Raw genomic sequence first — 26,127 nt, forward strand, 5'->3', positions numbered from 1 at the left:
ATGTCTCTGCCTCTCTCTGTGTCTTTCATGAATAAAAAAAAATCTTTAAAAAAAATAGAACATCCTAATTGGAGCTGAAACAGTCATTTCACATCTTCGTTTGATTAAAGTGATTTACTCTCAATTTAAATGGCTGCCAGTAGATAAAGTAAATCCTCTATGTATTGACAAAATGCTATACAAAGTCTCAAATTATCTCTGCAGTTCTTAATCTGTAATTCTAGACACTAAGTAAAAAATAACAAAGCATACAAATGATAAAAGTTAACTAAAAACTAAGATTACAAATAGACTAAAAACAGGTCTTGAGGTGCAGATATTATGGTTATATGTCAGGGATAAAATAACAATGACTAAATATTCAAGGAATTAAATGACAAGATAGAACTGGAAACTAGGGATCCCTGGGTGGCACAGCGGTTTGGCGCCTGCCTTTGGCCCAGGGCGCGATCCTGGAGACCCGGGATCGAATCCCACGTCGGGCTCCCGGTGCATGGAGCCTGCTTCTCCCTCTGCCTGTGTCTCTGCCTCTCTCTCTCTCTCTCTCTCTCTCTCTCTGTGACTATCATAAATAAATAAGAATTAAAAAATAAAATCTTAAAAAAAAAAAAGAACTGGAAACTAAATATTTTTGGTTTATTCTTATTGAATTATCAAAAAGAAATTCTAGAACTAAAATATCCAATAGGAGAAATTACTATTTCAGAAGTAGATGGTTTATTTTTTATTTTTTATTTTTTTTATGATAGGCACAGAGAGAAAGAGAGAGGCAGAGACAGAGGCAGAGGGAGAAGCAGGCTCCATGCACCAGGAGCCCAACGTGGGATTCGATCCCAGGTCTCCAGGATTCCGCCCTGGGCCAAAGGCAGGTGCTAAACCGCTGTGCCACCCAGGGATCCCCTGAAGTAGATGGGTTTAACAATACATTTGATGAAACAGAATAGAGAATTATTGCACTAAAACATCCTTAGAAAAAATACCTAGGCTGAATTGCAAAGATATTAGAAGAATAGAAACAAGCATAAGGACAAATAGAGAAAGCCAACAAAAAAAATCTAACTACTCATAATTTAAGTCACTTAAGGAGAGGAGACCAGATTAAGATAGAACAGTGCTAGTGGAAATACAGCAGAGAAGGTCTGCAAACTAATGAAAGACATCAAGCCACAGATGCAACTAGCACTGCCAACTCCCAAAAAGATAAAAGACAGAAAAATAAAAATTCAAACCTCTGGATGCATTGTAGAAAAACTTCTATAACCAAAGATATAAGAGGGATGCCTGGATGGCTCAGTCAGTTAAGCCTCTGGTTCTTGATTTTGGCTCTATGCTGGGTATGGAACCTGCTTTAGATTCTCTCTTGCCCTCTCCCTCTGCTCCTCCTCACCACAACCCCCAAACAAACAAACAAAAAATTGAAGACATAAGGAAAATCTTAGCCAGAGAAAAAGGACACTTACCTTCATGGGAACAATAGGAGATTGGGAGTGATTTATAATTAGGAAAATAGGGATCCCTGGGTGGCGCAGCGGTTTAGCGCCTGCCTTTGGCCCAGGGCGCGATCCTGGAGACCCAGGATCAAATCCCACGTCAGGCTCCCGGTGCATGGAGCCTGCTTCTCCCTCTGCCTGTGTCTCTGCCTCTCCCTCTCTCACTGTGTGCCTATCATAAATAAATAAAAATTAAAAAAAATAATTAGGAAAATAGAACACAGAAGACTCTAGTAACATTTCTGGCACACAATTTGAAAATTTATAAGAAGCGGATATTAGTTTTCTATTGCTGCCATAACAAACTGTCACTAATATAGCATCTTAAAATAATGTGAATAATACTCATCAGTTCTTCTTCTAAAAATATGTGTATATATTTAAATGTTATTCCATAAATACTATGAACTCAATCATAAAAATGTAAAACAACACTATAGAAGTAGAAAAATAATATTAACAGGCAATTCACAGAAGAAAATTGAATGGCCAATGAATACCTTATTCAACTGTACTATAATCAAGGGGAAACAAGTACAAGCATTTTGTACCCATTGTATTGAAAATATTGAGAAGTTTGAAATTTTCAAGTGTTGGTAGGGATGTGGGGAACAAGAAGAGGGACTACTAACACTTGCATAAGTAAAACAACACTATAGAAGTAGAAAAATAATATTAACAGGCAATTCACAGAAGAAAATTGAATGGCCAATGAATACCTTATTCAACTGTACTATAATCAAGGGGAAACAAGTACAAGCATTTTGTACCCATTGTATTGAAAATATTGAGAAGTTTGAAATTTTCAAGTGTTGGTAGGGATGTGGGGAACAAGAAGAGGGACTACTAACACTTGCATAGATGGTGGGAAAAGCATGCAATGGCATGAATTGTCACAAGTCTTGTGATAAATCCTTTGTCATTGAAGTTTAAGCAAAGCTAGGAAGTCAGAAAAAAGAGATTAACAAGATTATGTAGGGCCTTGTTTCCATGCTGTGAAGTTGGTGTTTTCTCTGGAAGAAAACAGTCAGATATTGCAGGATTTATCCTTTTTCTGGATAGCAAACAAAGATTATTCTGGAAGCAAAATGAGAATAGTTAGGAAGGTATAGGACTCGAGAAACCAGTTAGAACACTGTTATAATACACAGAGGTGAGGAGGACCTAATGAAGATAGCAGCAATAGGGATGGAGAAAATTGGATGTATATAGAAAATATAGGGATAGAATCAATAAATAGTATTTGGTCACAGATAGGGCAATAAGATGAAAAGAGTACAAAAGTAATGGAAATTTTAGGCATGGTCAACAGGATAAATGATGATGCAATTCGCTGGAATAGGTTTCCCACTCTTCCAAAATGATGAGTTCAATTTAGGGCATGTTGATTTAGAGGCACCTTTGAGGTCTGCTGTCAGTTGTTTCTATGGGTCCAAAGCTCAGCAGAAAGTCTAAGTAAGAGATTTAGATTTAACAGTCATCTATGTGTTAATGGTTACTAATGCCCTGTTCATAGATGATATCACATACATGGAGTATGATGAGGATAAAAGTGAGTTAAGGACAGAATCCCAGGGACCAACATCTGAGAGATGGATGAAGAAGAAAAAACTGAAAAAGAGACTAAAAAGAAAAGAGGGGTAGAGACTGAAAAGGAGCAACCAGACTGATAGAAGGAAAATAATGGACTTGGGTAAATAAGGAGAGGAGTTCCAAAAAAGAAGACATATATGGCAAAGGCAAATACCACAGAGACATTAAGCAAAGACTGAGTTGGTGGAAATGTAAGTTGGTGTGGCCACTATGGAAAGAGTATGGAAGTTCCTCAAAAAATTAATATCATATGATCCAGCAATTCTGTATCTGGGTATTCACCCAAATATGAAAACAATCTCAAGAGATATATATATGCCACCTGTAGTTTACTGCAACATTATTTACAATAGCCAAGATAATGAAAGCAACCAAAGTGCCCATCAGTAGTAGATGAATGGATGAAAAAGATGTAGTATATATGTAAGAACATTACTCAGCCATAAAAAAGAATGAAACGTTACTATTTCCAACAACATGAATGAACCTAAAGAATATAATACTAAATGAAAGAAGTCAGACAAAGACAAATATCATATGATTTAATTTATTTGTGCAATCTGAAAAACAAACAAAACAAGACAGAAATAGACTCACAGATACCGAAAACAAACTGTTGGTTGCCAGAGTTGGGAGGGATTGGGAGCAGGTGAAATAGAGTAAGGAGATTAAGAGGTACAAATTTTGAGTTATAAAATAAATCATGGGTCATACAGCATAGGGGTTATAGTCAATAATAATATAATAACTATATAGTGACAAATGATAGCTAGATAACAACTTATGAGGATGATTTCACAATGTGTAAAAATATCAAATGGCTATGATGCACTCCTGCAACTAACAGGCTATTGTATGTCAATTATACTTCAATGAAAAATACTGTATTGCATATCTGATGGTTGCCAAGAGAGTAGATCATAATTTTTTTATCACAAAAAATATGTGGGGCAGCCCCGGTGGCGCAGCGGTTTAGCACCGCCTGCAGCCCGGGGCGTGATCCTGGGGACCCTGGATCGAGTCCCACGTCGGGCTCTCTGTATGATGCCTGTTTCTCCTTCTGCCTGTGTCTCTGCCTCTCTCTCTCTCTATGAATAAATAAATACAATCTTTTTAAAAAAATCTTTTTAAAAAAATATGTGTAACGATGAATGGTGATAGATGTTAATTAGACTTATTATGTTGTAAACATTAAAATAATATAATGTGTCAATTTTACCTCAATAAAAAATAAGTAACCACTCAATTTACCACTCAGTTTACTAACTGAGAGGACACTGGTCATCTTGGTTTAGGGAGAAGTAGATGGTAGTGGATTGAGGAGTGTATAAGAGGTGAAAAATTAATGATATAGTCTTTCCAAAAGCTTGATTGTAATAGCACTATGAAGTGGAAGCTGGAGGAGGATTGTGGGGTTTTTTTCTTTTTTAAGGTGGTAGCAGTTTGAGGATGAGTACATATTTGGGGGAAGGGGCAGTGTGAAGGGAGAGGTTGGCATTAAAGGAGAGAAAGAGAATAATGAATGGACTGAGATGCTGAAGCAGCAGGACAAGTTGGTAGTGAACAGTGTTTAACTTTAAATGGGAGAAGGGCCCCTTTTCTACTGAAACAAGACAGGCTGGGACAGAGAAGAGGTCAAGTGCATATGGATGAATCTGCTGCTAAGTGGAAAGTAGGAAAACATTTCTCTTTGATGGTCCTGTTTTCTCAATGAAATTATTTGCTGAGAGTAAGGATGGGGATGTAAGTGCAGGAATTTGTGCATTATTGGGGAATACCAGACTATGCTAGTTCAGCCCATGAAGAACACAATTTGCTAAAACACACGTGCACGCGCACACACACACACCTTGCTGTCAATTACTAAGGGAGTCACTAAGGGCCAAGGTGTGGGTGGAGACCAATTTATTCAATGGCAGCGATCTATATGTGCATGTATGTTCTAGAGGTGCTCAACCACCAGGCTATATGTAGACTGTAAACAATTTGAATGGCTGCATCAAACCTCTTTGAGAATTTACTCCTTAAGTGAGACAGAGAACATGTGTTAACATTTATTGAGTGATCTTGGACATGACAATCTCTCTAAACCTCAGTTTCCTTATCTATAAAATGGGACTAAAAATAGTAGCTGTCTCACTGGGTTGTTGTGAGAATTAAATGAAATATTAGTGTCCCTCAACTTTTTTTACCATGACCTTCAGTAAAAAATGTGTAGCCTTATCATAAGGATTAAATGAATATCTACAAGTTCACAATGCCTTTCCCAAAATATTTGGGGACTTACTGTGTTTCAAAATTCAGAACTTGGAGGATTTCAAGAAAGTAATATGATGACCAGAACACATATTACATAACACCCCATTAGGGCTTAGAAAAGTACTCAAAATCAAACATTAATTTTTTCCAAAGCCAAACAAGAATATTCACACAAGCTGTAAATGAAGACTATAAATAGCCTCCCCTCAGTTTTAGGTCAGATTTTGCTACCACAGGAATTCAGGTCACATTTTGCTTCAAATGTATTTTTTCCAATTTTTTATTTAAATTCCAGCTAATTAACATACAGTGTAATATTAGTTTCAGTTGTAGAATTTAGTGATTCATCTCATATATAAATAACACCCAGTGCTCATCACAACATCAAATGCATTTTTTTATGTTTTGGGGTTTTTTTAGGACTTTATGGATTTTGGAATCGTGGATATGAATTTGTAGATATAGATAGATATAATCTTTTAAAAGAACCCAGCACATAATAAGTATTGTTTGTTATTATTATTGGCATTTCATTTTTAAAATGACGGCTATACCCACCAAAGGGATTTCATGATGTATTATTAAGTTGTGACCCACACTCTGAGAAATGCTAACATATAAATGTTTATTAGCCTTGTCTCTGTTATACACGAGGCCCTCTACATGTTACAGGGAAAAATTACCATCTTATATTTTGCATAATATTTTAAGTTTGCAAAATTCTTTTAAGTACATAATTGCTATTCATCTTCTCAGTGACTTTATCAGAAATAATCTAAATGGTTTACCTTTCCTCTTTATTTACTTGACAATTTCATGTCTTGTGCTTTTATGATGAGTGGAAGGAAATTTAAATAATGATAATCGCATCTTCCTATGGTATTTATATCTTGACACCTAAAGCACTTTTTAACTTTATTTTATGTGAAAGAGATAATTTAGTTGACAGATAAACAGAACTAAGAGGTCAAGCCATATGTCTTAGGTTATAAAATATACCATTTCTACATAGAATATGTCCAATAGAACATACAGCTATGTAAAAGTTGTATTTTTAAGGCATATTATTCAGTTCTTAAAATGAGCTATAGACACACTTCTCTAAAGTTACCTTATAAATCTTTATGCTTTATTTGTTAGTGCTCTTGGAGACATTAAAATAGCTGAAGTAAATGTCAAAGGTTTATTTGTGAAGCTCATTAACTCTTCTCTTGACAAAGAACTGGAGATTGGAGGTCATATTCTCCAGCAAAATGTGAATGGACAAACAATCTCTTTGTATCGCTTCCTTCCGAATATCGTAATGCAAGCCAATTGCACAGTAACAGTGAGTATAAGATATAAATGCTATGAACTAGAATTGTACAGAAAAAGTTTATTTGCTAAAATGTGATTTCTGGTTGTTGTTGGTTACTTGTGCCACTTTGTCCATCCTTGAATATAAATTAATACCCATAATAAAATGTCCATGGCTTTCCTCAATTTGGTGCACAATACCTTTTGGGATTATTAAAGATTTATTTGTTTGTTTGAGAGGGAGAGAGAGTGAGGGTGAGGGAGAAGGGGCAGAGAGAGAGGGAGAGAGAGTCTTAAGCAGACTCCAAGCTAATCATGGGGCTTGCTCTCACAACCCTAAGATCACAACCTGAGCAAAACCAGGAGTCTGTGATATAACTGACTATGCCACCCAGGCACCCCAAATACGTTTTGTTTTCATGATTCAACTATTAAAATACCTAAGCTCCTAAAACTAGGCAAACATAATCCTTAAAAGAAAAACAAAGAGATTATTTACTCAGAGAACAGGTAATTAGCTGATGCTGGAAGGTTTCCTCTTTCTTGTGCTTTCCTTTAAACCATATACAGTAGCTGTTTGCTGTTACACAGCTTGATATTATATATTATACAGTCATATTTTAAAACCTCATCTGTTCAGAATGATGCATTGCAATGACCCTCTGACATCTACAAAACTACTTGGTCTGTCACTAACAACCATTTTCTTACAGGTGTGGGCAGCTGCATCTGAAGCAAAGCATCAGCCACCATCAGATTTTCTTTGGAGAGAACAAAACAAGTTTAAGACAGGCCCAAATTGTACAACGATTCTGTGCAAACCTAATGGTGAAGTCAGTGTCCTATTCTTAACAATAGGTTTTTTAAAAAGAATAGGTAGCTGTCCTTAGTTTCCCCTTCTCCTCTTAGCTGACTCAATTATTTACCATCCTTAATAGCTTGTATAAAACCATTACTAATTGCAATAACATGTCAGGCAAATCAACAGCACCCTCTTCCCAGGGCCAAAGTGCCAAAGAGCTACTTATAATTTGGCAAAAATAATTTTCATAGTCTACATTCCTAAGAAGTTGTTGCAAATTTCAGAGTCAAGGATGGATTTTATTTATGATATTTAGGTTGAAGAGTGGAATAAGAAAGGCAGATACTACTAGAGATCTTTTCTATTCATTTATTCATGTCTCAAATATTTGTTGAGATTATTCTCTACTCCAATAGCTGTAATAAGTGCTGAGAATATAAAGTAGAGTAGGACATGGTATCTGCTCTTAAGAGACTAATATTTTAGTGAATGGACATATAGTCTAATTTGTAACAACTCTACATTATTCACTATAAAGTTAAGTGTATTAGTAATAATTTTGGGTAACTCATTCCCAGTATTTGACAATTTTATATTTTCATTCTACCTTTTCCTTAGCATAATATTAGCATAAATATATTCCCAAAGACATACTAATAAAGTTGAAAGATATTTTTGTTTACAACAAAAAAAGTCATTTCTCTTGCAAAACCATTCTTTTGATTTTTTTTAAATACCTGCCTTTTTTTCTACCTTCAGTCTTACTTACTATGTCATAAAACTACTAATCCAGATAATACGTTGATTGGAATCTATCTTTCTGCTTGTCTTTCTTGCTCCATTATATCTCATGCTTAGTTTGATGCTCCCTTTAGAGTAGACTTGCTAATTTATTATGAGCAATTTAATGTCTTTCTATAAGAATAGCTGTTGTTAGAATACTCATTAGATGTAATTTTGAAGCCTTTACTCACCTTTAGTTTTTTTAATGGGTTCTTACTGAATTTTATACTTCAAATGATTTTCATTGATGGGAAAAATAAAGTGATGTAATATAAATTGTTTACTCAGGCTCATAAAAAAATCATTGGCAAAACTCTATGATTAAGGCATTCCTGTTTCAGACTTTTCATCACATTTATCCTCCCATTTATTCACTCTGCAAACACATTTGGGGTTTCTACTTTGTATGCACACTGTTCTTAGTCACTAAGTGTTGAACCAGACAGACCAGGTCCCTGAGCTCCTGAAATCCCCATTTGAGTAAACTGTCATTCCCTGCAATGGAATTAGTCTTTGTACTTACACTACTTCTTTTACTCTGGTTTGAACTATTTTGCACATCAAGGATCAGATTATTTCTGCAGGGTGATATAAACACAAAACCCTTTATTTGCTAGTAAAAGAGTGAAACTGATTAATTCATTCATATGGGAAACATTTACATATGTTTAGTATCTGCCAAGCATTATGCTAGGTGGTGGAAAAAAAGAACTAACTACTGCATGGTTCCTGTCCTCAGGAAATTCAGTCTAATAGGCTCCTTAATATCCCACCTAGAATTCAAGCTCAAAGAATGTGGCTTCTTCTCCATGTCTCTACTTCTACTGCCCATTTCCCCATCTCAAATAAAACCTGTATATATACATATACATATGTATCTTAAATATTCCAATTTAATGATAATATTACAACTACTTTTTTGCATAGTTCTTTACAGTTATGAAATTTAGTAGCTTAACTGAATCTCACAACCACCGTCCTCATATAGCAATTCCCTACCATCACCCTCCCCATTTCACATATGAGGACACAGTCCGAGACAGTAAGCAGATAATCTGCCTGAGTTTATGCAGGTTATAATTTTCAGAATTGGAAACTAAGGCCAGGATGTCTTACTACATCTTCATTGTGTTCCACTAATTGACACATAGTAGGTAAGTGACATTAAACTGTTTGACTTTGAAACTTTATTGCAATAAGCCTATGGTATTTTTTAAAAATCTACCTAACTGCATTGATATTTGATATTAATGAATCATTTTTGTTAGGCTGTTGCCTGGTACACTCCTATTCACTGGAAGCAAGCGTGGGAGAAATTAGAGACTGACATTGAATTTGAAAGATGCTCGATAGTAAGTCCGTCTCAAAGACACAGGTTTCCATGGCCAGTATCTATAACTACAACTGAAGAAAAACAAGATAAATCTGATAAAGATATCTCAGGATATCAGATGAAACAAGTTAGAGTTTTTCTTAAAAGGTAAAAGTTGCTTGGCTTTTTTTTTTTTTTTTAATTGAGTCCTTCCCACAATTAGTAACTGAGCAAATAAGAATGACTGGGTAACAAATAGATTCATAATGAATAGGTAAATCAATAATGACCAAAAAATCCTATTTTAAATAGGACCATAAAAACTATAATGCTTTTTGTGTTTCATAAAAAACACAAAGCAAGCAGGATTATAGTCATGGAATAGTAAAGGCTGGTGACTTCCACTAGACGATTTCAAGACCCCCTCCCGCCGTTTCACTTAGTGGCACTGCTATTACAGGCAAAGCTGTGGAGAGGTGAGGAGATGAAGTTATCACCCTGTCTTTAGCAGTGCTTAGGTGGAGGAAGAGGTGCATCATCTAGAGATTTCATCTTGGATCAAGAGCTAGCTTGCGGCTTAGAGTGCAGAATTTATGTTACACATATTGAGGCAAATGCCTCTGATGTTGATAAAAGTGCTGCCCAAAGGTCTAGAAAAGCCATATTCTCTGGTCTTAAAACACGCTTTAACTTTAATTGAGCCTTCATTGCTAATTCCACTATTTAAGATAACTTTTGGGTTTACTTTTGGCTTAATTTTTTTTTCTTTTTTTTAAAGAGAAAAAGAAAATCCACCACTCCCTTTTCCCAATAGCAGCCCATGGTGCCACAGTCCCAATGTCCCTGCACATCCCTACTGTCCTCTGATTGAACCTTGCAATAACTGCACGGCTGAAAGCAGCTTAGATAGACAGCCTAGGCCTCAGTCATCCAGGCCTGATCCAGCCCAGGTAAGTCAAAGGGTTACATATTCCAGTAAAGAGTTAAGGGATATGGGGGTGTGGTGAGGGAGGACAAGAAAGAAAGAGGGAGGGAGGAAAAGAGAGGGAGGGAGGAGTGAAACCTGGTAAAAGGGGTTAAGTGGTAGAATTCACTATTATTAAGAACTATTCATATCCTCAAATATAGATGGCTCCTAAAGCAAATATCTGAAATCAGTCACTTACATTTGCTTTAGCAAAATGTCTTATACTGTTCTTGATAAATAGCTTTTTTTTTTTTTAAGATTCCATGCAGGAAGCCGGATGTGGGACTCGATCCCAGGACTCCAAGACCACGCCCCGGACCAAAGGCAGGCACCAAACCGCTGAGCCACCCAGGGATCCCCCGATAAATACCTATTGAATGAAGCAATGGATCAAAAGAATAGTTGGGGGATGCCTGGGTGGCTCAGCGGTTGAGCCTCTGCCTTTGACTCTGAGCATGATCCCAGAGTCCTGGGATCAAGTCCCAAATCCAGCTCCCTGCATGGAGCCTGCTTCTCCCCCTGCCTGTGTCTCTGCCTCTCTCTTTCTGTCTCTCTCTCTCTCTCTCTGTCTCTCATGAATAAATAAATAAAATCTTTAAAAAAAGAATAGTGGGACCAGCATACATAGGATTCTTGAAGTTTGGTCAAAAGTACATTTGTTTTTCATTAAGCAGGAAAAACTGGCTCTATAAATCTATACTATGCTTAAAGAGAAATCCATCTTTTCCAAACACATTCTAATATAGTTCCAAATTCTTACTGTTTTTCAACAAGAAGCTTCTTGTTTAAGTCCTCTAAAGTTTTCAGAGTTGTGTTATTAACCCAAGATCTGTGAATGGATTTCAGGAAGTCCCTGAACTGCTGTATTTGGTACACAAATGTGTGCCTATATGCTGTTTCTTGGGGAAAGAGTTCATGAGGTTCATCTGGTACCCCCAAATGTTTACAAGAAGCTAATTAAAACACAATGCCAGAACCTAAGCTGTGGAGAAAGTCTGTTTCATACAGGTGCTATATCCTGCTCATGCTAAAATGGTTCACAAACTTTTATGTAGTAGAGGGATGCTTTTTTAAATGAAATCTTGCAATGAGGGGGGCACTTGGTGGGATGAGCACTGGGTGCTCATGCTATATGTTGGCAAATTGAACTCCAATAAAAAAAATTTTTTAAAAAGAAATCTTGGACAGACCCAATATATAAAATGGGAAAAAAGCAAACCTGTCCAAGTTGAAGAAAAGGTAGCAATTCCTACTGACCACTATACCCTTCTTCCCTCCCATCTTGCCTGGCTTCTTCCCTCCTTCCCTGCAATCTTTGAGGCACTATCGGGAATCAAAGAATTCTATATCACAGTATGAAAACCACTGTGTTAGTAGAGCAACACATAAATGGAGGTAGCACCCCCAAAATAGTAACTTTTAGAAGTGAAATGATGAAACTTACGTAAAGTGCTGAATATATTCCACTTCATAAAATTAAGTACCTTAGATCTTTTTGCTTGAGTTTCTTCATCTGCCAAGTAAGAGATTTGGGTCTGAAATTCAAACAGCCCTTTTAGCAATTATTTATACACATAATTTATACAGATGCACACCTTTAGTACATTACAACTTAGATTTGAAACTTGCAAGAAGTACATGAATTATGTTTTTCTCCAAATGATGACAGATTCCCTATTTTACTCATTCTAAACAACTTGTTTCCCAAGGAAATTTGACTTCAAATTTTCTGTAATTTTTTATTCAACTATAATTAACATAAAGCATTATATTAGTTTCGATGTACAATAAATACATGATTTAAATTTCTGTGCATTACTCAATGCCCATCATGATAAGTATACTCATAATCCCCTTGACCCATTTCATCCATCTCCCCCACCCACTTCCTCCCTGGCAACCACCAGTTTGTTTTCTAAATTTAAGAGTCTTCTCATGAACAGACTGTTTTCCAAATAAGACATATGGGTGGCCGACATAAAAAGATGCTCAACATCACTCATCAGAGATGTGCAAATCAAAACCACAATAAGATACCACCACACACCTGTCAGAATGTCTAAAATCAAAAAATCCAGAAAAAAACAAATGTTGGCAATGATGTGGAGAAAAAGGAACAAAACAAATGAACAAAGGGGAAAGACAAACCAAAACACACTCTTAACTATAAAGGACAAACAGATGGTTGCCAGAGGATAGTTGGATGCGAGAGATGGGTGAAATAGGTGAAGAGAATGAAGAGTACATTTATCTTGATGAGCACTGAGTAATATATTGAACTGCTGAATAACTACATTATACATCTGAAACTAATATAACACTGTATGTTAACTATACTGGTATTATAATAATTTTTCAAAAAAACATAGTTTTTCTCTCTTTTATTCTTTGTTCATATGTTTTATTTCTTAAATTCCACATCAATGGTATTTATCTTTCTCTGACAGACTTATTTCACTTAGCATTATATCCTCTAGATTTATCCATGTTGTTGCAAATGGTCAGGTTTCATTCATTTTTAAGGCTGAATAATATTCCACTATAAATATACACACACATACTACTTCTGAATTCATTCATTTATGGATGGACACTTGGTTTGCTTCCATATCTTGGCTAGTGTAAATAATGCTGCAGTAAATAGGGGTGCATATCGTTTTTAATTAGTTTTTTGTTTTGTTTTGTTTTCTTTGGGTAAATCTCCAATGGTGAAATTACTGGACCATATAAAAATTCTATTTTCAATTTTTTTAGTAACTTCCATACTGTTTTCCACAGTAGCTGTACCAGTTTGCATTTCCACCAACAATGTACAAGGGTTCCTTTTTCTCCACATCCTCACCAATACTTGCTATTTCTTGTCTTTTAGCCATTCTGACAGATGTGAGGTGATATTTCATTGTGGTTTTGTTTTTTTTTTGTTGTTGTTGTTGTTGTTTTTTTTTTTTTTTTTTTTTTTTTTTTTTTATGATAGTCACACACACAGAGAGAGAGAGAGAGAGAGGCAGAGACACAGGCAGAGGGAGAAGCAGGCTCCATGCACCGGGAGCCCGACGTGGGATTTGATCCCGGGTCTCCAGGATCACGCCCTGGGCCAAAGGCAGGCGCCAAACCGCTGCGCCACCCAGGGATCTCTTCATTGTGGTTTTGATTTGCATTTGCCTGATAATTTAGTGATGCTGAATATCTTTTCATGTAACTAATGGCCATCTGTAGGTCTTCTGTGGAAAAATGTCTATTCAGATCTTCTGTCCATTTTTCAATTGGATTATTTATTTTTTTGGTGTTTAATTGTATAAGGGTTTTTTTCAAGTGTTCATTTAAATTCCAGTTAGTTAACATACAGTGTAATATTAGTTTCATGTAGAATTTAGTGATGCATTACTTACTTACAAACCCAGTACTCATCACAGCAAATGCCATCCTTAATCCCCATCACTCATTTAACTCATTCCCCTGCCCATCTCCCCTCCAGTAACCAGGAGTATGTTCTCTATAGTAAAAAGTCTACTTACCAATCTGTCTCTTTTTTTTTTCTTTAGTTCATCTGTTTTGTTTCTCAAATTCCACATATGAGTGAAATCACTTATTTCACTTGCATAATACTTTCTAGCTCCATCCACATCTTTTCAAATAACATACAACAACTTCTTTATCCATTCCTCACTCAATGGCATTGGGCTTCTTCCATAATTTGGCTATTGTTGATAATGCTAATATAAACATTGGGGTGCATGTATCCCTTCAAATCAGGATTTTGTATCCTTTAGATAATTACCACAACTTCTTTATCCATTCATCAGTCAATGGATATTTGGGCTCTTTCCATAATTTGGCTAATGTTGATAATGCTGCTATAAACTTTGGGATGCATGTATCCTTTCAAATCAGTATTTTTGTATCCTTTGGTAAATATTTAGTAGTACAATAGTTGGAATGAGGGCAGTTCATTTTTAACTTTGTGAGGAACCTTCATACTGTTTTCCAGGGTAGATGCACCAGTTTGCATTCCCACCAACAGTGTAGGGTTCCCCTTTCTCTGCATCCTTCCTAACACCAGTTGTTTCTTGTGGTATTAATTTTAGCCATCTGACAGGTATGAGGTGATGTCTCATTGTAGTTTTTATTTGTATTTCCCTGATGATCAGTGATATTGAGCATCTTTTCATCTAGAGAGGTCTTACTTTTTTTATTCATTCCATCACCCTAGATAGTCTTTTGACTGAAGCATTTAGTTCATTTACATTCAAAATAATTAGTGATAAGTATGTATACTTGTTGCCATTTTGTTACTTGTTTTATGGTTGTTTTGTAGTTCTCTGTTCCTTTCTTCTCTTGCTCTCTTCTTTCACAATTTGCTGGTTTTCTTTAGTGGTACACTTGGATTCCTTTCACCTTATTTTTTCCATATCTATGAGTAGTTTTTGATTTGTGATACTATTAGGTATATATACCATCTTATGCATATAGCAGTCACAACAGTAGGGCACACACAACAAACATAGTAGGCACTCCTGAAGTGCCAGTTTCTAGTGTACAGGGAACACTGCACTGCAGGGAACTGTAGGACCTTTTCTTTATAAGATCAACCCAAACAGGTTCACGCCAATATATATAGTAATTAAAATGTCAAAAAGTAGTGAGAAAGAAAGAATATTAAAAGCACAAAGAGAAAAGAAAACAGTTATATACAAGGGAAACACCAAAAGGCTAATGGATTTTTCAGCAGAAACTTTGCAGGCCAAAAGAAAATTGCATGATATGTTCCAAGTGCTTAAAGAAAAAGCATGCAGCCAAAAATATTCTATCCAGCAAAGCTATCATCCAGAATAGAAAAAGAGATAGAGAATTTCCCTGGTAAGCAAAAATTAAAGGAATATAGGACCATTAAACCAGTCCTATAAGAAATGTTAAAGCAGACTCTGAGTGGAAAGGAAAGACCATAAGTAGGAGTAAGAAAAGTAGAAATCACAAAAGCAGTAAAATTAAGTATATCTATAAAAATCAGGTAAGGGATTAGTAAAATAAAAGGAGGGAAAATATAACACTATATAGCTAAAATGTAAGAGGGGCAGGAGTAAAGATGTGTTGAAAATTAAGCCACCATCAACTTAATAACTTCAGGAGTGCCTACTATGTTTGTAGTCAGACCTGATATTTGCCCCCAGCCCATTGTGGAGCTTTAGTTGGACTGGTTTTTATCATTATCTTTCCCTCTCCCCGGGTAAGAGTCACTTTGCCATGGTTCTGGCCCCTGTTGGGACTGTTTTTACACTACCAGACTTGTGGCACCACTTTGGATGGGCTCCAGTCAAGGGCATATTGGAAGAGTAACATGGGGGTGGGCTGCAGTGCCAGCAAGGGCTATGCTGATCTGCTGTGGGAGAGCCCTTGTAGCCACCCAGGAAAGCTACCAAGGCTCACCAGGTTGAAGGGGGTAGATCCAGATAAGCTCACAGGGGCCTGGCTTTCAGTGTTAGCAAGATTGCCTCTGCTGTGGTAGGGGACCTTTAGCCACTTTGGAGAATTCCTACAGAGGCTGGTTGCAGGGGCAAGTCCACAGAAGAGTGCAGGAATGCTTTTATCAAGGTAGGTGGAGAGTGTTGATACTGCACTGGTTCTCACAGGTATCCATATATCTAAGCTGGAGGACAGGGAAGGGAGATGGCACCCACTAGTACTTTTGTTCTTGTAATAGTCTCCCAAAAATCCCTGCCTTTCCAGCACATGCTCTGGGATTAGTAAATAAATCTTCTTGTATGTTCCAGGTATTTTTCAAACTGCTGCTTCTATACTATAACTTACCAAGGCTGTTTGTTGTACTGTCTCTTTAAGGGCAGGGACAGCACCCTCCCAGCTATCTCAGAGCTGAGCCATAATTTTTAAAGTTCCAGGTGTTAAGCCCCACTGATTGTTAGGCCCCTGTGGTTTTCAAAACCAAATGTTATAGGGATTCATCTTCCCTATTTGTGTTTCCTGTGCCTAAGGAACCTGGTATGGGGTCTGATCCTCTCCCCCTCTCTACAGTGCTGGTATCCCTTCTTCCCTGAGACAGTCCTGTTGGTCTGTTTGGCTCCCAACCATATCTCCGCCCTTCCTACCCTTTCTGATATGGCTTCTTCTCTACATTTAGCTGTGGATAGTCTGTTCTGCCAATCTTTAGGTTGTTTTCTTAGTTATTTGTACTAATGTGGGAGTTATCTAGTTTTATCTCTGGGACAAGATAAGCTTAGGATCCTCCTACTCTGCCATCTTCCCCAAAAGTCCTATACCATTTTCTTATGTTATTAAATTGACTAAGCTTTCTAGTATATTGTGGAATAGCTCCAGTGAGCATGACCATCTTTGGCTTGTTTCTGTTCTTGGTGACAATGCCTCTAAAGCAACAGCAGGATGTTTACTGAAAGTCACCACTTACCATTTGTTTTGCTGAGATTTTATTCCCATAGGAATTGGCAGAAACTTGGGAAAGTGTTCTGAATTTCTAAAATATATGGGAATTTTATCCAATCTTATAGAAGTCACAAATCCACAGAGGTCCACTACACATTAAAGGATGAAATAAGATACAAAATTCATTCTTCCCCACTGAATATTCACAACAAACAAAAATACAAAAATCACTCATATGAAGAAAGTATTCCTGATAGTTATGGAGTAATGAAAAAGGGTTTCATCAAAGCCCCCTACAAAAAACAGCCAAAAAAATGTGAATAGATTCTCCTTAAGAGTCCTCTCAGGTAGCTACCTTACCAAGGGAGAAGGGGCATCCACTGGCCCTTCACTCCATGAACAACCAAATCTCTTGCCATGATTGCTCTCATTTTCTCTGTTAGAAGCACACTTAATCTCATACCTTAAGAGATCACCAGAACTTCTATCAAAAGGTTGTCAAGATATCCTCCCCTATCTTAAGAGAAATCTGATGAAAGAAATTAAAACATTTTCATACCATTATAAGTCTCATTATTCCCATTTCACAGATAAAGAATGTGATAGAGCTAGGAAATTTTCCCTCTTTGAAATTTTTTGATGATATAAAATACAGAAAGTTTTAAAAGATACCCCTCTTCCTAATCTCCCAACTGAAAATGTTAATATGTTGCCATATTTGCATCAGTAACTTTCTGTTTTAGAAGACATAAGTATTATTTGTAAAGCAGAATGCCCCTGTAGTTCCTTCTGTGGTCCTTGTCTTCTCCCCTAACCCTGAAGAACTATCCATGAACTTGGGTGTTGTTGTTAGGGGTGGTGTTTTCTATTGGGTTGTTGTTCAGCTCAAAATTAACTTGAAATTCTGAAATTTTTCCACTCTGAACTGTTGAAGCTCAGAAAATTTCTTAATAACGGCTAATATATCTTCCAAACCTAAAACACATCATTCCTTTTATGAAGATTATGTACTAAAGATGTTATCAACAAACTTAAACTATTTATTTACCTTAACAGAAGAATTGAAGAAACACTGAACGAAAGAAAGAAGAAGAGAACATTGGCAACTATGCAAAAGCATTTTCTGCCTTAAACATTTATTCATAAATGACTGAGTTCCTAAAATGAATCACAGTGCTAAGCACCAGAGACACAAAAACAAATAATGCACTCTCTTTCTAGAGAGAAAGGCAAATAGTAAAGCAACAAAAGTAATAGGGTAGTGACTTTCAAGTATTTTTGACCATAAACCACAGTAAGAAATATGGCTTACATCATTACTCAGTATATATATACACATATACATATGTAACTGAAACAATTTTCAAGAGGCAAGATTTAATTTTTTGAACTGTTTGCATTTCCTTCTCTGTTCTATTTCATTTTTAACTATCTGTCATGACCCTCTAAATTTACTTCATAACCAAGAAATGAGACAGGATCTGCTGTTTGAAAAGCATTGTTTTAGAAACATTTATAAAGTGGCATGAGAGGAATTGAAAAGGCAACTCAGAGGAGATAGTATTTGAACTATGATATTGAAGGATGAATAGAAGTTATTCAGATTGAAAATAAAGTGGACTAAGCATTCTAAATAAAAGAAACAGTATTTTAAAAGCAAATGGAGATAAAAAATAAACCCTGTGTGTCTAGAGAATGGTAAGAAATTGTATCCAACTGAAATATATGTTGAAATGTTAGTCTAGAAAGTTTGGTGGACTAAATTTTAAAGGTCTTTGCACACCATTGTGTAAAGAATTTAGACGGTTTCAGGTAGCTAGAATTTAGACTTATATGGTTTATAAGCAGGTGTCTCATATAGGTAGATCTATGTTTGAAAGAGAACATTGAAAGCTATATGGGAAATGAAATGGAGTAGGAAAGTTTCCAAAATCTATATCTTCAGCCCAACCCTCTCTTCTGAACTGCTGATTCATGAAGCCAATTGCACATAATTTCTTAGATGCCCCATGAATGTCTCATTCCCAATATTTACAAAATTTATCTCATAATCACCTCTCTCTCTCAAAGTTTGTCATTCCACCTTTCCCCCATATCTCAGCAAATGCCATTCAGAAACCCTAGGACCTGAGAATCTTTCTCTATTCCTTTCCCTTTCTCAACAACTATTACCTATAGTTAATCACAAAATCCTCTTTATCTTAAACAACCTCTTCACTTTCCTTGCTTAAATATTTTCATTTCTTATCCCATTGTCCTCATGTGGAAGCCCAAATCCATGAAACTATTTAAGTATCTTGTAGCTTTGCCCAACCTATCTTATCAAACATTCATCTTGACCATCTTGAAGTTCTTTTAGTTCCTCAAGCATACAATAACTACCTCAAGGCCTTCACAAGTTCTGTCTCCTCTCTCTTCAAATGGATAAATCTTACTCATTTTTAACATTTCCACTTATATGTCACTACCTCCAAAGAGTCCATCTTCTGACCCTCACCAAATGAGTTTTATGTTCCTTATATGTATTTTCTTAACATTCTATACTTCCCCAATCATACAAAGCACTTATTGTACTCTATTATAAATTCTTTTTATCCCTGGAATATAAGCTTTAATAGGATAGAAATAGCCTTATACTAACCTTTTTGTAACCTATTCTACTAGAATAGAATAATAGAATACTAACCTAACCTTTTTATCTCCTAAACTAAGCTCAGTGCATGACCCATAATAATTGTTTAATACATGTTTCCTGAAGGACAGACAGAAAAGCAGATACTGAAGGTTTTTAAGCAAGCATATCATAGAGTTAGATATATATTTTTTAAAGAAAATTTTAGAAGCAATGCTGAAAATGTTGTAGAGTAGAACATATTCCAAAATCTAGGAAGGAAAGAATAGGGGAGGAAAGGAAAGTAGCGGAAAAACAAAGCAGGCTATTAAAAATAAAAAAAGATGAGGAACAAGTAGGTGCAATAAAGTTGTGATTTGCGGCTGCGTCGGGCTGCAGGAGAAGATGGCAGTCTCCACAGGTGTTAAAGTTCCTTGTAATTTTCGCTTGTTGGAAGAACTTGAAGAAGGACAAAAAGGAGTAGGCGATGGTACGGTTAGCTGGGGCCTTGAAGATAATGAAGATATGACACTTACAAGGTGGACAGGCATGATTATTGGGCCACCAAGGACAAATTATGAAAACAGAATATATAGCCTGAAAGTAGAACGTGGACCTAAATACCCAGAAGCTCCTCCATCAGTTAGATTTGTAACCAAAATTAATATGAATGGAATTAATAATTCCAGTGGAATGGTGGATGCACGGAGCATACCAGTGTTAGCTAAATGGCAAAATTCATATAGCATTAAAGTTGTACTTCAAGAGCAAAGACGTCTAATGATGTCCAAAGAAAATATGAAGCTTCCACAGCCACCAGAAGGACAAACATACAACAATTAATTTTAGTGGATCTCAAACTTGTCTTAAATCAACAACCTTCTACTCATGTTAATGTCTTGATTAAATATTACAATGCAGAATACCCACACATTAAGTAAAAGAATTCCAGCTGGTAAACTTGACCTGGACATTTGTTGAAATATATTTAATATATGTACACCATTATGTTTTCAGGTTTCAGGAGGAAAAATGCAGCACAATATTTTTTTCTCTTGTTAAGGCACTGTCATTTAAGCATAAACCTGGAGTACTCAAAATAGAATTCAGGTTTACAAGATGAAAGCATGGAGAGAAGAGTCAGATGCTGTGGAAGCATGTGTGTTTCTGAAAAGTTAAAAAAAAATCTCAAGAAGGAAAAACAGAAATGGCATGCTTTATCCATCTTGCTTAGTGAAAGAGCTTCAGTTGAAATTGTCGAAAGTAGCAGGTACAATGAATATTGTCACAAATTGTGTTAATTTTTGAAGCGGTGTGGGTGCTGATTACTAGTAGTATCAAAAATATGTTCAGGATTGTTTTGATACCTGTATTTATAATAAAAACATGTTGTGGGGAGGTCGATGAATTTCTGTTAAAAGCCATTCCTGTGTGGTACATGTAACAGACATGGTAAATATTTGCTTACAGTCTGTTTGACAAACCATGCATTTAAGTGAAATCAACAAAAAGGAAATAGGTGTATGGATATGTGATTCTGAGATTAAAGTTAGTCTTAAAAGTAAATAAAATGTGGAATGTGTCCTCAAAAAAAAAAAAGTTGTGATTTGAGTTCCACAAGAAAAAGAAGAGAAAAATTGGGGCAGAATACATAAATAAATAATGACAAAAATTGTCAAAAACTGATGACAGATGCTAAGTTATAGAATCAAAAAAGTAAATCAAGAAAAGTAAATCCAAAACAGCACAAATCCAAAAGGAACAACACCAATGTATACTATAGTAAAGCTTCAGAAAATCAAATAACAGCAGTCAGAAGATGATGGAAAAATATATCTTCCATGTGCTATATGCCAAAAGAACTACTAACCTAGAGTTTTATACCTAGCAAAAATACACTTCAGAAAGTGGAAATCAAAATAAAGGGAAACAAAACTAAGAGAATTCATCAACAGCAAACCCACAGTAAGGAAATACTGATAGAACTACTCCAAGAAGAAAGAAAGTAATCCTGAGGGATATGCAAAGATGTAGGAAGAAATAAAGAAAAATGGAAAGAGTCAAACATGGATAAACATAAATGAATATTTACCATATAATTAATACCAGTATTTTCTTGTAGAGATTAAAATGTATATAGAATTTAATACACGATAAGTGTGTTAGTTTCCCAAGGCTACTGTAACGAAGTAGTTTATGGAAACTTGGTGCCTTAAAACAATAAAAATGTATTCTCTCACAATTCTAGAGACCAGAAGTCTGAAATCAAGGTATTGGTAAAAGCTATACTGTCTGAAATCTCTAGAGAATTATCCTTACTTCCCTCTTCTTACCTGGAAAACCTTGGTGTTCCTTGGCTTGTGGATACATCTACAAATCTTCTTCCATTTTTTAATGGCCTTCTCTCCTATGTATCTGTGTCTCTCCTATGTATCTGTGTCTCTCCTATGTATCTGTGTCTGTATTTCCATCTTCTCATAAAGACAGTAGTCACTGGGTTAGAGTTCACCCTAATCTATTATGACCTGATCTTACTTCATTATATTTGCAAGGACCTTATTTCCAAATAAGATCACACACACATATTCCATGGGTTAGGACTTCAACATGTCTTTTAACCCATAACGACAGCAATAACAAATAAATTGGGAGGGGAGTAAATGGTGTTAAAGTACTCTAAATTACATGTTTTGTCCAGTAAATTGTAAAAGTTACAATTTATGTTAGACTTTAGTAAATCAAGGATGCAAGTTTATAATCTAGGATAGACAGTAAAAGAATAGTATAAGAATGTCATGTTTATGATCTGATAGATGTCACAGTTTCATTATCACTCACTTCAAAATATATTCTAATTTCCAATGTGATATCTTCTTTGATACATGGATTATTTAGGGATAATATATCACAGAGTGTGTTTATTCCAAGAATGCAAGTTTAGTTTGAACTTTGAAAATTAATCAAGTAAAATTATCATTTTTAACAGAATAAAGAGAGAAAGTATACAACCATCTCAAAGATACAGAAAAAGCATGTGATAAAAGTCAATACCCACCCATGAAGAGAGAACCTTAGAAAAGTAGGACTAGGGAGAATTTTCTTAATCTGACAAGTGTCATGTACAAAACTCTTAAAGCAAATTCTCATACTTATTGGTGAAGTTATGGAGGTTTCCTCCTTAAGATCCAGATAAAGATGAGAATTTTTTCTATGACAACTTTTATTCAATATTATGCTAGAAGCCTGAGTACAATAAGGCAAAAAAACAAAAACAAAAACAAAAGCAGATATACAAATATCCACCTTATAATCTAACAATTCCATTCCCAGGAATTACTATGCCTAACAAAGATATGCATATGTATACAAAAAAAATACAATAATGATCATAGCAACTGCATTTGTAATAGCCAAAAACTAAGAAGCAATCCAATCGTTCATCCACAATATAATGGATAAGTTGATACATTAATACAATCCCATAAGCAATGAAAATAGATAAACTACTTGCCGCATGAAATAACATCAATGAATCTCACAAACATCATATTGAGCAACACACACCAAACAAAAAGGAACACATGTTGAATGATTCCATTTCTATAAAATTCAAAAACATTCAATATTAAACAGTGATGTTAAAAAACAGAATGATTATCTCTGGGAGGAGAAGGGGAATAGTATGAGGAGGTTGCACAAAACTGCTTCTAGAAAACTAATAATACTCCACTTCTTAATATGAATAGTGCTTGTATGTATCACTGTTTTCTCACTGTTTTCATCATGTACAATTATTTCTCTCTCATTTAGTCTGGAGATGTGCTGATACAGGGCATTTAATGTGGCTTTTCCATTCTAACATCCAACATACACCTTCACCTCTGATTTGAAAGATGGCAGCTGCAATCTGTTATGGCTCAGAGGAGACACAGGGAAGTATAACTCCAAGGGCATAATTTGGATGTTGCATACATGACTTCTTTTCACATTCCATTATGCAGAATGTAGACACATGGTCTTGTCTAACTGCAGCAGAGGCTGAGGCAAACAGGCTTTATTCTTGGTGGCCATGTGTCTAGGTTTCCCTGGACTTGTGCATCTTGCATCTGAAAGAACAATGGTCTAGGGGTAGTAATTAGCCATCTTTGCCAGAGAAATTCCTGGAAATAACTAAATTATGACAAACTATATTAAAATTAATTCCCTATATATTCCAATATAATGATAGGCTTAAACTTATTTCAGGTAAGACTATTTTTCTCCAATACTAAATAAACTGTTATTATACTCATTTTGAGTTCATCAATCTATTTTTTAAGACATTCTTTCTCCTTTCTTGTCAGGGTATAAGCTGTCAGTGCTTATTATTGTAACTAACTGTGTTTACTTTCCTCTCTAATTTTCCTTATTGTCATTAAGTTTCTAAAAAGAAGTATTTTATCTTAGGAATAATATACTTTTATTTAAGTATAACACACATGCAGAAAAGTTCACGTCATAATAATAGAATAAACCTAACCAAAGATGTAAAGGATCTAGACCCTAAAAATTACGGAACGCTTCTGAAAAAAATTGAGGAGCACACAGAGAGATGGAAAAACATTTTATTCTCATAGATTGGAAGAATAAATATTGTGAAAATGTCTATGCTACATGGCAATTTACATGTTCAATGCAATCCGTATCAACATACCATGGAACAAATAATCTTAAGGTTTGTATGGAATGTACTAATAACAAAAATAGAGGGATCCCTGGGTGGCGCAGCGGTTTGGCGCCTGCCTTTGGCCCAGGGCGCGATCCTGGAGACCCAGGATCGAATCCCACGTCGGGCTCCCGGTGCATGGAGCCTGCTTCTCCCTCTGCCTGTGTCTCTGCCTCTCTCTCTCTCTATCTGTGTGTGACTATCATAAATAAATAAAAATTAAAAAAAAAATAGAAACATAGATCAATGGAACAGAATAGAGAACCCAGAAATGGGCACTCAACTCTATGGTCAACTAATATTCGAAAAAGCAGGAAAGAATATCCTCTGGAAAAAGGACAATCTATTCAACAAATGGTGTTGGGAAAATTGGACAGCCACGTGCAGAAGAATGAAACTAGACCATTCTCTTACACAAAGATAAACTCAAAATAGTTGAAAGATCTAAATGTGAGACAAGAATCCATCAAAATCCTAGAGGCGAATACAGGCAACAACCTTTTTAAACTTGGCCACAGTAACTTCTTGCCAGATACATCTATAAAGGCAAAGGAAAACAAAGCAAAAATGAACTATTGGGACCTCATCAGGATAAAAAGCTTCTGCACAGGAAAAGAAACAGTCAAAAAACCTAAAAAATAACCTACAGAATGGGAGAAAATATTTGCAAATGACATATCAGAAAAAGAGCTAGTATCTAATATCTATAAAGAACTTATTAAACTCAATAGCAAAGAAACAAAAAATCCAATCATGAAATGAACAGAAGACATGAACAGCAATTTCACCAAAGAAGACATACACATGGCCAACAAACACATGAACAAATGCTCCACATCACTTGCCATCAGGAAAATACAAATCAAAACCACAATGAGATACCACCTCACACCAGTGAGAATGACAAAAATTAACAAGACAGGAAACAACAAATGTTGGAGAGGATGTGGAGAAGGGGGAACCCTCTTGCACTGTTGGTGGGAATGTGAACTTGTACAGCCACTCTGGAAAACTGTGTGGAGGTTCCTCAAACAGTTAAAAATAGACCTGCCCTATGACCCAGCAATTGCACTGCTGGGGATTTACCCCAAAGATACAGATGTAGTGAAACTCTGGGACACCTGCACCCCAATGTTCATAGTAGCAGTGTCCACAATAGCCAAATTGTGGAAGGAGCCATGATGTCCCTCAACAGATGAATGAATAAAGAACATGTGGTCTATATGTACAATGGAATATTACTCAGCCATTAGAAAGGACGAATACCCACCATTGGCTTCGATGTGGATGCAACTGGAGGGTATTATGCTGAGTGAAGTAAGTCATCGGTGAAGGACAATCATCATATAGTTTCACTCATACAGGGAATATAAGAAATAGTGTAGTGAAAGGGATTATAAGGGAAAGGAGGAGAACTGAGTGGGAAAAATTAGAGAAGGAGACAAACCATGAGGTTCTTCTAACTCTGGGAAATGAACAAAGAGTTGGGGAAAGGGAGGTAGGTGAGGGATTGGAGTAACCGGGTGACGAGCACTGAGGAGGGCACTCGATGGGATGAGCCCTGGGTGTTATACTATATGTTGGCAAATCGAACTTCAATAAAAACAAATAAAAATAATAATAATATTCCTTTATTTCTGAAGACTGCAGAGCCACACAATGAAAGCCAATCTGTTAAAAAAACAAATGAAACTAGACCATAGATAACATCCAAGAATTAAACATTTAAAATCTTACCACTAAGCTATCTATATATATTAAGATCACATTTATGAAATTTTAAATTAGTTGGATTATGGGCAAGTACTAATTACAGTCCAATAGGTCTGGCTTATCTGTGCTGGGATCAAAGTATTCTTTCCCATATGAACATGTCTCCAATCCATAATAGTAACAAAGAAAAAAATATGTTTGAA

General features: G+C 35.9%; 1 protein-coding gene and 1 pseudogene across 8 annotated transcripts in view; both read left to right on the forward strand.

The window, feature by feature from the left end:
- LMNTD1 (lamin tail domain containing 1) overlaps positions 1–26,127 on the forward strand; it is a 50,741-nt gene that overhangs the window by 17,107 nt on the left and 7,507 nt on the right. For all 8 annotated transcript variants that reach the window (XM_072798612.1, XM_072798617.1, XM_072798611.1 and 5 more), the window contains 4 exons: positions 6,483–6,669; positions 7,352–7,471; positions 9,492–9,703; positions 10,314–10,485. In XM_072798612.1, coding sequence (XP_072654713.1) covers positions 6,483–6,669; positions 7,352–7,471; positions 9,492–9,703; positions 10,314–10,485 — 691 coding nt within the window. The remainder of the gene's footprint in view (positions 1–6,482; positions 6,670–7,351; positions 7,472–9,491; positions 9,704–10,313; positions 10,486–26,127) is intronic.
- Positions 19,891–21,052, forward strand: LOC140616843 (ubiquitin-conjugating enzyme E2 variant 2 pseudogene; annotated as a pseudogene).

Source organism: Canis lupus, chromosome 25, assembly GCF_048164855.1.
Source record: "Canis lupus baileyi chromosome 25, mCanLup2.hap1, whole genome shotgun sequence".
Taxonomy (NCBI): domain Eukaryota; kingdom Metazoa; phylum Chordata; class Mammalia; order Carnivora; family Canidae; genus Canis; species Canis lupus.